Source organism: Leptinotarsa decemlineata, unplaced genomic scaffold (genome assembly GCF_025532065.1).
Source record: "Leptinotarsa decemlineata unplaced genomic scaffold, Ldec_3_MD MMD2_tig00000199_RagTag_RagTag, whole genome shotgun sequence".
NCBI classification, from domain to species: domain Eukaryota; kingdom Metazoa; phylum Arthropoda; class Insecta; order Coleoptera; family Chrysomelidae; genus Leptinotarsa; species Leptinotarsa decemlineata.
In genome coordinates, this window is record NW_027412544.1 from 10,076,133 (window position 1) to 10,090,317 (window position 14,185).

The 14,185-nt window shown below is 33.7% G+C and overlaps 1 protein-coding gene across 1 annotated transcript; it reads right to left on the minus strand.

Annotated features, from left to right (window-relative positions):
- Positions 1–224: 224 nt before the first annotated feature.
- On the minus strand, positions 225–13,041 carry mRpS30 (mitochondrial ribosomal protein S30). Its single transcript, XM_023174707.2, has 4 exons — positions 12,477–13,041; positions 10,312–10,450; positions 4,256–4,553; positions 225–1,034 (listed from the first exon to the last, which is right to left on the minus strand). Exons 1-4 carry the CDS (start codon positions 12,905–12,907, stop codon positions 265–267), a joined length of 1,638 nt encoding a protein of 545 aa, XP_023030475.1. The 5' UTR covers positions 12,908–13,041; the 3' UTR covers positions 225–264.
- Positions 13,042–14,185: the final 1,144 nt, after the last annotated feature.

Below are 14,185 nucleotides of genomic sequence, written 5' to 3' on the forward strand. Positions count from 1 at the left end.
TTTTCACATTTAAAAAATATTGAGCACTTCCCCAAGATTGAGATATTTCTGATTAAAAAAAGAAAACCTACTTTCAACTGAAGTCAACATTTCTATTCCTTGGAAAATTTGTCACCAGGAAACCAAACAGAAAAAACTTGAAAATTCCTATTTCCAACTTAAGAGAGCAACTTACAATCATAACAATCAAATGTAAAAAATGCTCATAAAAAAATAAAACTACGTTTTCATTTTCTAAGATTTAATGAAAAACAATTCAATACTTCAAGGGAAATATTCTTTAGCATATCTTCCTTTCCATCTCGGCAAATCTGGCCGAAGTTTTCTAGGAATATAGTTGGCTAGCCTGTCATCCAATCTCCTTTTGTATGGGTTCTGAAGTAATTCAAATGGTCTAAGCTTTTTGTCCATAAACCGTGTTTTATTGTCAATCTTATAAATTTTCTCCCAACTATAAATTTCATAAACAGGTTTGAATCTAGGTCGATTAGAAACAAGATATTTATATTCTCTCTCTAACCATTCTCTTTTTTCATCTTCTGCGTAATCAGCAATGCACTTTTCCTTATTATCCAAATAGGGTGTTAAATTGATTCCAAGCCTACTCTCTGGGGCATTACAGTAAAACTTGAGCAAATGACTTAATACATTTTCATTGAATCCTACAATTTTGTCATTTTCAATATTTTCAAAAAGATTCATCTCCTCAGTCGCCCAGCAAACATTTCTAGTAGGGTTTTCCGTAATGTTATCAGAGTGTAGAACTATAGTATTCATTTGGTAAGTATAAAAAGACCAAACTTTTCCACTGGTTATAATTGTTTGGGTGACAAGAGGATAAGTTATGTCGTTAAAAGTATTAAAACCCAAGAAGTTCGCTTGGGCTTGCAACCATCCAAAAGAGGCTAGTATTCCTTGCCTATGTAAAGCCTCTTTGTCGTCTTGGGCATCTTGATATCTTTCCCTTTCGAAAATGTATCCCCGTTTATGATATGATAACATACCGAACTGGTGAGGGTCACCTGGCCAAAAACCTGTAATACAAAAATTACTTTTGAATTAAAATACCTGGTAGTATCAATAATTCAAATAAATAACTTTTATTGAGTGAGCAGGCATCCCTGATATACGAATATGAGATACAGTAGAGGAGAGTAGGGTATTATGGATTACCATCTACATTTTTTTTTAATGTAATTAACTGTTTTTCAGTAAAAACTCCCAAAATCAGTATGAACACATATTATAATTAACTGACTGTAGTTAACTTTAACAAGTTTCAAAGATTCTTATTGATTTTCTTGTTTATAAAAAATAATAATAATAAGATAACAAATGGAGGGTAATATGAAATACCAAGCAGCTCAAACACTGAATCCAAATTTCCCGTTTGGAATTATCGGAGAATCTTCGATCACAGAAGACGCACTCAGTGTTTGTTGCCCCTTTCGTTTCCTGGAGGCATGTAGTTCATTAAAAATGACACATCAGAATGGAAAGAATCATCGTTGCTGAAGTCATCACTAGTTGGATTAGTCGCCTTAGTCTTGGGTTCAGAAGAGAGGTTGAAGTTAATTTTTTTAGCAGGGGGTCTTTGAGCTTTTTTCTCTTCTGTGTTTTCAAAACTCAAAATTTCATCTTTGCCTGTTTTTCTTCCAATCCGATCTGTAATTGTTTTTTATATGGAGAATATTTTTTTATAGAGGAGGAACCAGCTTTCCTGGCTCTACTTGATTTCTGTGTTTTTTTTTGGGTGAAATCTCTATAGGGGAAAGACAAGATTGGTCAACTTTGGCTTGATAAGAACAATCACATCAGGAGTTTAAGATGAACACGGTTGAGGTGAGTCATATAGGGTTGATGGACTTGAAATGCAGGTGTTGGTTAAATAGGTTTCAGGCCTTGAAACTGTGAGTGTTGAAGCAATGAAATCTTCACTGTTGAAAACATTTCCATTGACAAGATGAATGCCAGTCTCTTTGAAACCATTAACATTGCAGTTGTACTTGTAGTACGTTATACTTCAAGATAAGTCCTGCCAAATAGCTCCATCATATCAAAAACCCTCAAGGGCCTTGAACTGTGATGTAAAAACGATCTCATTCCTTGCTATTATGAGATTTTAATGGGCCCATGAAGGTTTTGTCCGGGGTTGGATTATATGTAGGGAGGCCAAAGTCTGTTCCACCATCACTTTGGAGGAATATACTCTGGCTAGAAGACAGCAAGAGCCTCACAAGGAAGAGAATCCGCCACAACCAATACTTGTACTTCCCTACATCAGAGGGGATTGTTGGAAAGAATAAGAAGAATTGGGTTCAAGTATAACATCAGAACCTGCTTCAGATCCGGGAACACTATCCGCAGCAGCCTCACGAAAACCAGGACACCAAACACGTACTGCAATTCCAAGTATTGCATTTACCTGCAAGTACGGAGAATCATATATCGGTGAAACTAAGAGGACATTGAAAGTTCGCATTGCCGAGTTCAAGAAACACACACAGCGAGGAGAAACCAGCAAATCAGGAATAGCAGAGCATGTTTGTACTCATCAACATAACATCAAGTGGTCTCAAGCTGAAATCATCCACAAGGAGGAACACTGGTTTAGGAGAAAATTCAAAGAAGCCGCATATATATTGTCCGACAACGCATTTAGCCAACCTAGCGTAGAGATACGCAACATATGGAAACCTATAATCAAGCAGAACATCACAAACCCTAGTCAAACGGTCAGATCCCGCTAAAACCGATGAAACGGAGAGAAGGGATAGGTGAAAGCACTCGAATGACCTATAAATAGTCAGATCTCGGAGGAATAAGTCCAATTATCACCCGAAGACGATTGTAGATACTAACAATCGAAACGTCTTGAAGTAACTTGGCTTGGAATCTTTCAATATATATTTTTTTTAATTTTCATTTCTTGTTAATAATTTTTAATTTTCACCTCGTGTTGATAGTTGAATTTTTTTATTTTTTGATTGTTGCTTGTATTTTATTTCATTGAAATTTTATTTTTTTTGCTTGGTATAATTGTTTTTTTTTCAGCTAATCTTTATTTTTTTTATACATTCTTTCACGGATTTCAAATCAATTTATATAATATTAGACAATGGAAGTCCGAAGTAATGAAATAAATAACGAAAATTGTCAAACACCTTTAAACAGACGTTAGGGGGAGCAGCGTCTCTACTCTTCTTGATGAGCTCCACTGGATTTGATCTATGATAATCCCCAACCATTCCATTCCATAGTGGTATGTGACAGCGAATGGAAATGTGGTGCTTCTGTGAACACAGGTAGTTCAGTAAAATTGAGCTTGTTGGTAAATCAAGGGGAAATCAAGATTTTCTTCCCTGCTGCTGATATTTATTGGGAAGTGGTAACAAGGTATCTGAATGTCTTCTGTAGGTAATGAGAATCTTTTCAAGTTTCATCCTAATAATTGTTTCGCTAAAATAACTGAAGTGAAGCGTTCTAAAGATGGCAGTTTAATAAACTTCTGGAAAGTCCATTATTTAATTTTTTTACCTGCATATTTTTTGAAACAGTCCTTGAAACGAAGTTTGGAGCCATAAATCCTAGAGAATTTCATTCTCAACAACATTGAGTAGAACTGTTGTGTAGCTAAAGTGAATGTGAAAAAGTGACAAGATGGCGACCGGCGGTGAGGAAGGGAAATTGGACATTTTGCATTTTAAAAACTAGACAACATATCAACAATTTGGAACTAGCAAACCTTTTGTCAGTGGACTTACGTCTTTGGGTTTATATTTATTGCACTAATTGATTTTATTCAGAACAAATATATTTCTAAGACTTGTTGTCTCCAAATCTGGCCTCGCAGTTGGAGAATATGATTATTCAGATATACTTGATATTGCGAATCTTCATACCCTTTCTTTTCGTAGAACAAATAACGATATTATTACCTTATTTAAAATTATCGCAGGTGTCATTAATTGTAACGTTCTATTACACGAAGTCACTTTCTGAGTACCTGTTCGTTCAACTAGAAACAATGATCTTTTTGCTGTTCCTAATCACCACACTACTAACTATGGATACCTCTCACCCAGGTCAAGGTTCATGTGGGAAGTCAACCGTCCTAACTGTGACATTATAGGAATTTCACTGAATACTTTTGAAAAACAGTGTAGCAACAGAATTCATGTGCCCTTTCAACTAATAAGTACTATCATAAATTGTTCAACCTTCCATAAAACATATAAATTAAATGGATAAGTACCTGGAATATTAGCAATATGCCTATGATCTGTGTAGTTACCAACGGATACGGGATCAAACTTGAAAAATGGAACCTTCAAGTCTGTGTTTTGTGCTTCGCTCTGTGATATAATTGGCTGTAGGGGTAAGGTAGATCTTAGTGTCAAACTTGGTGATCCAAAATAAACCATCACTCGATCAATAGGATCATTTTCATAAGGTTTCATCCATTCCATACCCCTTCGACAGCTTTTAATATGTTCTGGGGGGATCATTCCACCAACATACCATGTTGATTCTATCCTTGGATCATAATCAACCTGAGAAATAGATGAATTATTTAATTACTGTATGATATACCATTCAAAACGAAATATAATGAACTAGCTCTACTATAAAACAAACCATCGTAAAACGTTTTTTTCACAATTTTATATTTGAATATTTATTCATTTTAATCAATTTCAGATGATGAAAATTTCAATTCAATTCACTTTATTGTCCCAAGAAACAATAGTGCTTATAATTAGGGACTATAACTAACTATAAAGTATAAAATAATAGTAACAGAAATAAGATATTTTACAATTAACATAAAACACATATTGAAAAAAAAACAATGAAATGCAGTCAAATATGAAATTGGTATCAGAGAGTACAAGTTAAAAAAGAATTCAAGAGTAATAGAAAAAAATGCAATCGATATTAAAATTTTGTAATGCAAATTTTCTCCGGAATTGAATTATATATAATGATCACATCGTGATATATTGATTCTTTTCCAAAAATTGTATGTATTTTAATGTTTGACAGTAATTGGGTTTGTCTTGTGGTATGGTTATGAATATGTCCAATTCGAATAAAATTCAAGTTTGATTTCTTTGTATTATTTTTAACAGAATGAATGAAATAACTGTTTTTAAGTTGATAGACTGAATTTAAGTTCAATAAATAGTTTGGTTCAATAAGTTTAATATATGATAATTTATAAAAGTTTATTATTATTTTGTTTTGTTCCACTTATGTTTCGCTTGCTATTTTTATCAAATACTTTCTTGGTTTTTTCTCATTTTGTCTTCAATCGAGGACCGCCTGCCTGGTACTGACGATATATATATATATATATATATATATATATATATATATATATATATATATATATATATATATATATATATATATATATATATATATATATATATATATATATATATATAATGATGCAACTAATTTTCCTTTATTTTCAGTATTTTAATATTAAATTTCACAAAAAGGATTTGAAGCTTTATATCTTCTATTAATCAAAATCAAACAAAAAATACAGAACGAGGATCAAGCCACCCCAACAGACAAAACAACACAACGATGGACAGCATTTACGTACGTAGGACACCAAACCAAAAAACTAACAAACGTCTTCAAACCACTGAACATCAACATCACATACAAGCCAAACACGAAGATAACACAAAAAATAAACAACTATGAAAAAGAAGACAAAGACCAAAACGGGATATACAGTATACAATGCTCGGACTGCAACAAATTCTATATCGGCCAAACCAAGAAAAAACTGATCCAAAGGTACAATGAGCACAAAAAGGCATACATAAATCCAATTGTATATAAATCAAACCTCGCAACACACGCCATACAAAACAAAGATAATTTCCTCCCACCAGAGAACATAAAACTTATAAAACAAGTCATTAAGGGAAACCACATGGACATTTGGGATATATACATATATATATATATATATATATATATATATATATATATATATATATATATATATATATATATATATATATATGTATATATGTATATATATATATATATATATATATATATAATGTGTGTGTATGTGTATATATGTATATTAATACTCAAATTTATTATACATATATCTTTACACTTACATTTATGATAAGTTATATTTATTGTAAAGTAAGTATATCAACTATTTTATTTTTTGTAAATTAGAATTGTCCTACTTAAATGAATAAAGCAATCGATCAAGGCTTGGGCATATTATTCTGTCATCTTCGGCTTCTTTTCACATTTAAAAAATATTGAGCACTTCCCCAATATTGAGATATATATATATATATATATATATATATATATATATATATATATATATATATATATATATATATATATATATATGATGAGCTGTTTTCTCGGGTTTCGCTCCGTGTTCTGTGTATTTTCTCCCCATAAGGATTATTTTCACACTTTGGGAGACCCCCAAACAAAGAGCTTCATCATTTTGTCGCATGCCACCTTGAATAAGCTCTACAGCTCTATTCATCTCAGCCAATGGTAAGTGATGGCGTTCCATGTTAAAGCACAATATTTCCAGTTTAATTGCTGAGCAAGAACTGCATAGAATGTACAAACTCGACACTTTCAGATTATTCATTTTAGCCGAAAACCTACAGTTTATAAAAAACTTGATAAAAGATTAGTTACCGTTTTTGCAGGCTTTGTTCAACCCATAGAAATCTACAGGGTGGTCGAGTGTACCAATTTAATCGAAATTAAACGACCTCATGCATTTATTTTTATGATATTTAGTATGTTATAAAAATATCCCTAGACTTTTCCGATGTGTATATTTATATATATATATATATATATATATATATATATAGTATATATATATATAGTATATATATATGTATATATATATATTGTATATATATATATATTATATATATATATATATATATGTTGTGTATATATATATATATATATTGTATATATATATATTATATATATATATATATATATATATATATATATATATATATATATATATATATATATATATATATATATATATAAAATTCCAATGAGAGGAGATATTCTCTTTCTAATTTTGTTATAATATGGTGATGAGAGGTCATCACAGAACAAAAGTTATGTTTCTTTCGTTTGAGAAAAGGTTATCAGAAATTCAAATGTATAGGTGTCACCAAGAATCTGTGAAAAAAAATATTGAAAATTATGATAGAAGCGATTCACATTGGATTTAAATCCAGTGGAAGTTTATTCCACATGAACGCAGTTCTCTAAATGAAAGAGTTCTCATCAGTGAAGTTTGAGGTGTACTGAGTTGAACCTCAAAACGATGAGCAGCCACAGTCCGTCGCGTATTTCTGATATACAACATTCTTGATGGAATCAAATGTGCCAAGTTACTTGAACACTTTCCGAGAAAGTATCTACAGAAAAGGGACAAATCTCCAACTTTTCTTCGATGTTCCAGACTATCAAGGTTGCAAGTGATGTTTGCGTCTCCGATCAGACGGATGGCTTATTTCTGGCTAGAATCCAGCAGCTTCAGAGTATGCTTAGGGGCGGAGCTCCATACATGAGAACAATACTCCAAAGAAGCTCTGATCTGAGCTTTATGAAACATCAAAAGTTTCTGAGGTGTGTACAGTTTTATGTTACGGAACAGCGTACCAAGCTTTTGAGAAGCAGCCTTGGCAATTTCAACGACATGATTGTGCCAAAACATATTGGTGTCAATTTAAACCCCCAACAAACTTATCGAACCAGAAAGTGGAATTGTCTGTCCTGACATTATTATATCCGGTTCGGAGACATTTATCTTTTTGGAGAAAACTGAAGCCTCGGTTTTTGTGGCATTGAGTTGAACCTGGTTATTTTCACCCCAATTCGAAATCACTTCAAGATCCTTATCCAATAAGTCATTGGTATACAATAAAAAGAGGGTTGGAGACGATATGGATCCCTAGAAAACACCTGCGTTGATGGTAAAAATATTCAATAGATATCCATCTAAGGCCACTTGCAGAAAACGTTCTTTCAGGAAACTGGAGAGCCATACACAAAAATGATCCGACAAGCCATACCATCGAAGTTGGGCCAGCAAACCGTCATGCCACACATGGTCAAAGACCTTAGAAATATCAAGCGCAACAGCTCTTGACTCCCCATATTTCTCGATTGCGTTATTCCAAATATGGGTGACATACGATAGAAGGTCGCCTGTTGATCTTTGTTTCCGAAAGCCATAATGATGACCGCTCAAGATGTTAAAGCCTTCTGAATATTTGAGGATATGGTGGTTTACGGCTTTCTCCATGATTTTTGACATCACTGAGAGCACAGCGACTGCTCTATAGTTATTTGGAAGATTTTCCTTGCCCTTTTTGGGAATAGGCTGAACGCGAGCAATTTTCCAACAAGAAAGAAAAACCCTTTCCTTGTATGACAGGTTGAAAAGTCTGCAAAATACTGGTGCGATTTCATTTACGCACTTTTTAAGAACGATGACGGGTACTTCATCAGGACCAGACGCCTTGTTGATATTGAGCTGTTTTAAAATTCGCCTGATTACACATTGGCGAAAAGTAATATCAGGCATTGTGGATTCTAGTGTGGTGCCTTTCTCAGAAAATCAACTGTGGAGTGGGACGCAAATTGTTCAGCTAGTAGATTCGCCTTTTCTATGGCTGTTGTTGCAATTGAACTATCCGTTTGTGTTAGTGGTGGAATTGTGGATTTTGTAAAGTGATGATTGACAGCTTTGCTACCGACCAGGAGGATCTAGACCTGTTGGGGATTGGCAAACAGTTTATCTCTAATTCTCTTTGTTTTCATTTATTCCAAGTTTGTAGCTGTTGCAAGCATTAACAAAGCTACTTTGGTTTTCGGCACTGAGATTTTTGCGTCACTGCCGTTAGGCGAGATTTTTGGAGGCGACAATTTGCTCGCAATTTTTGTTGAACCAAGGTTTTCCGTTAGAAGATTGTTTCAATAAAAAAGGAATATATGCATCCATGGATGATAGAATAACTTAACTTCCGCGACTTCAGAAGCACAAGTTGATGGATCATTAGAGTTGAAACAAACATCTAGCCAGGGGAAATTTCGGAAGTGGTCTTGAAGATCCTCCCATTCAGCAGATCTGTAATGCCAAACTTTGCGCGGCTTAGATTGTTCCCCAACATTTATCGATAATTCACTCATAATTTAAATGAGTTTGTAGTCAGAAGATCCCAATGGATACCTTAAATTTCGGGATTGGTTGTTAGGTATAGATCCAGAAGACTAGCATATTCTTCATCATGGTTAGGAATCCTGGTTGGCTCATATTTTTTTTGTTTTGTATTTTATAATTGACTGACTGTACTATGAAAAACATTATTTGCTAATAAAGAATAATAATGATAATCTGAGTAAGTCCACTGCTTATTGCAAAAGCATCAACTTCGCGACCTTGTTCGATATTTGTGGACATTAAAGTCACCCAGTTTGGAAATTTCGGCACTGGGATGATTATTTGTAAAAAGTCAATGGTGTTTGCGAGTGGAGAGAATAGTGCTCTATATTGTGTATCACTTGGTGGTCAATAAACACAGAATATGAATTCAGTGTTCTTCTGTGATATTATTTTGAACCACATAACATAAAACTTTTGGGGTTCCAGTATTTCTCTTCGTTGACAGGATAGATCGCTTCTCATAAAAACAATTCCAAAGTTACGTCTGAATTGGAAGTGGAAATTATAGCCGGGATATAGAAAATTGACGGGATTTGTTGAAGCACTGACTTTGGTTTCGGTGAGTGCCAGAATATAAGGACTATTTGTTTGCAGATGTTGGTGCACTGAGTTTATGTTCGAGTTGAGTCCTCTGATGTTATAGAAATCGATTTTGAAGTTGCTAGTGGGCCTCTTAGCAACCGCTGTTACCATGCTATTTCCCTGTGGACTGATGTTAGGAAAATTTTTCCTGATATTTCCATTCTTGAAACCGAAAACAGCGGCACAGAAACGAAACGTTAACCCGAAAGCAACTTCACATTGCCTAAGCCGTTGCAATGGTATCTCACCAGACGATGCCAGGTGGGAGCGGCATCTACCAGATAAGTTGAATAAAAGTTGTCAATTGGACTGTTGCAAAGAAAAATGTTGAAATACATTTGTTCAAAACTTTTTGTATCGATTTGATACCAAACAGTAACTACTTTAAACAGAAATGTAGTCAATTCAACATCAACAATACCAACATCTTATTCTATTGAAATTGTTATTACCTGTGCATTTCCTATATGAGGATGATTTGTAGCTAACTTGTTCATAAGTATCCTATTTATTTTTGTGGCTACTGATGAACTGATTATATCTTCTTTTTGTGTTTTACTCAGGTCTTCTTTTTTGAAATCGTGTGTCCTCCTGCATAAAGTTAAATGTTTAAAGAAATGGCATGTTAGCACTACTGCAAAAAAATCGTCAAATGATTCTCTTATGAAATTTCAATAATTAAATTCTCATTTGAATATCAGGCAATTGTATTTTGAGAATATGAAAATTTCCAATCTATATGAGGTTACTAGCAAATTTGTACCTGACATCCAAAAACTTCTGACTTTCAAAATAAACTAACGTGATTATAAAAATGTATTTTCTCAAGATCTTATATCCAACAGGTGTCAGTTCAGGATTCTTCACTGAGTTATTCCTGCATTGCTGTTGGCAATACAATTGCCAGATTCGATTTTCATTTATTAGAACACACTTGCAGACCGGTTTCAGGGTGTTTGGCCACTCGTTAGTGCAAGGTAGTGTCTATAATCAACATGAAGTCGATGATTTCCCATAATTGAAAATAGAATTCCTTTCAAATTATCATTCCTTGAACTAGGAAGAAGCGAATGACAAACAATATGTTAGTCACAACTGCTTGTGAACGAGGTAACCAACCACATATCCGAATTTGTCCAATTCCTTGTATACGGAAGAAAACTTCACAAATTGAGTGGGCAGTTGCATCGCCAACAGCATTGGTAGGAATAACTTCAGGGAAAAATCCTGCACTGACGCCTATCGGATAGAATCAAACACCCTCTGTGGTATTAGCCAGGAGAGTAATTGTTTTCTGATAGGTGTTAGTCAATTAACCCACAGTGTAGGTAATTCGAGACTGCCCTGAACAAATTGTTCTTTTAGATAATTTGACAAATTTTCAGTTTCATTTGGAAATAAAGATCAAATCTGCATCAGCTGTGGTGTTTGACCAACTTGATTTCTGTACATTTCATTTTATGCTATTGACTTGTCTTAAGCCGCTTGCGAAATCCCTATAATTATACTGCCTCCTTGGAGGTGATTAGTTGATTAGGTAGACAGGTCAAGTAAGAGGTAATTGTGGCACATACCAATTTAAACTCAACCAAAATGACTCTAGCTTCTAAAGTAATAGTTGAATCAACAAAGTCTTTTATCCAGAAGTCTTCAGAAACAGCTACGATTTTGATAAATTTCATTTTGAAGTTCTTGTCGATGTTATATTATTTTATATAATTTATAGCATGGAATTTTTTTTCACATTTTGAAACAAGATGTATGATATTTATATATAAAAAAAAACTGTTTTGCTAGATTTTGTTTTTAGAAGATTATTTAGTATAACAAATGATTGATAGATATCTATGTAATTAATATGGCACTAAAGTCGAAGTTGTTTTTGATTAATACAGAAATGATGCAACTGAAGCCTCTGAAAAAAATCGTAGATATATGATTAGATAGATATACAGGGTATTCCAAATTAAGTCGGCACCATTGCCAATTCCCTATTATTGATGCTTTGAATTCGATTGGTATTTAATGTTTCTGAGGATCTCCCAACAACTGACAACTGGGGTTTCCTTAGTATACCATTATGGCCACTGAAGATATTTCAAAAAATAATCCACAAGTCCGACCTTGATGGCTACAAGTTATCTGAGCGGATCAGGAGAGCGTCTTTTGACTGGCAAGCGCAGTCTGTAGCCTGCACCCATAGGAAGACATCTTTCTGAAATGCTTTACAAGAAACCTTTCTTCCGCACACCAACCACTGATCAAGTCTTTACTAGACCAGTAAAACGTATCATGATCTGTCAGTCGTAGTGGATTATTGTTCACAAAGACATCCAAGTTCTATTAGTAACATGTCTTGCAGCAGATTGCAACAGATTTTCAGTATTTGCCAGAGTCCCACTCCTACCAGCTGACTGATCACTCACCAAATGGAGTAATGAGCTTCATTGAGAAACTGAATTAATATCTGGTCGAGTTTGAATACCTTAGCTGGTTGCAATACAATTTGTACCTACTTTCTATCCAGGCCTTCAAGCCTAGACTCCTATACAAATTAATGTCCTATTCTTTGATTAAGGGATAACTGACACCAGTCATTTCAATTTTTAGTACTTACAAATATCCATCGAACTCAATAAGAATCGCTTCCTCAATCTCGGACTTCATTTCAGTTACTAGCTTGTCAACATCAATATTCTTATAAAATTCTGGTAGGTTATTGTTAACGATTAGATGCGTTTTGGTAATATGCTGTGCAAGTGTTAAATTATCATAAGGGCTGTAATTTTCTGTAAGTGGGTAACTTTTGAACCCATAGTATCTGGGCATATTCAGCTTAATTTGTTTTTCTTCGATAGTTTTAACACCTTTGATTTCTTCATGAACCGCTTCTTTTTTTCTTTGCAGTTTCTTTTTGAAAGATAGGTCGAGAATTGGAGGGTATTGGGGTGTTGATGTATATTCCTCTTCATTTCTCAAAGCTGTAGCCAAACTTCTACATTGGAATAATCTTGGGCGAAAACTTGGATTAATACGGAATAAACTCATTTCTGGGTTCAATACGATCTTGTTTTATATGAATTATTAATTCATTACACAAATTATTAACATTTATTACTATCTTAACCTAAACGTTGATTACTTAACCAAACTTTTTTTTATTAGATACACACTGTTGCCACGCTCGATATTTTAGGATATGTTTAAAAAATAACCACTAAGAATAGTAGTTGCAAGAAAAATTAAATATTTTTGGTTAAGTATATCTGAAATAAATTGTCGCCAATTGACTGTTTCAATAATTCAAAGGTGACCTTGATTTTCACTTCATTATTGTTCCATATGAACCAAGTACACTGATGAATTATATCGAATTTTTAAGAGCTGACCATGAAAGTAGCTTTCAAACTGATTGTTCATTGTTCAGTTAAACATTTCAGAAGTAAGAAGTAACCCTAATGACAATGTGGAGAAAGAAAAATCAAGGATATGTGAAATAAACTGCGAGAAAAAATATTATTCATAATTAAAGAGTTATTTAAACTCGTTGATAAAACACGTTGCACATGTCCAATTTAGGAAACCTGAAAAGTGAAATGTCGCTCAAACAGCTATAAAATAAAAGAACATTGCTTAATATTCTCGAGATCTGTATACGACAGTAAAATTTTTTATGCTTCCGAAAGTCTGGGAATAAGAACTATGAAGAATTACAACAGTTCTATTCCAAATAGCCCATTTCTTTTTTTTTGTATCAATCACTCTTTCAAAATTAACGGAAGCTTTCACAAGAAATTTCTCGACAATTTGTACACTTTAGAAATCATTAAATGACCTAAACATGAAAATGTACCCTGTTATGCAGTGTTAGGCGAAATAACAGAAAGGAATTAGTAAAGTTTATTTTCTGATTATGCCGCCAACTTAGTGTTTCTGAGAGACGCGCCTGGGAATGTGTAATTATTCATTAGATATTTAATGGTGGTACAAATTGATCCCTCGAGGTAAAACGATTATTTACAATTATACCGACAGACCCATCCAAGATGTTTCCATTGAATTTCGTATTCCTTTCGCCGAGCCCAAAATGCATAGAATTCCTGTTGTTTTCACCAATTCGCTTTTATTTTGTCAAAAATTCTCGACAAGAGAATGAGATTTACCAAATTATTTACATTTGATAGATGCTCAGAAACCTTGGTGTTTTGATTTGTCAAAATCTATTGACGCGGGAAATGAGATTTGCCCAGAGTTACTATACAAAGAGGATTGCAAAATGTCATCATTTTTTATTGACCTTTGTGTCTGCATATGGCGAGCACTCCC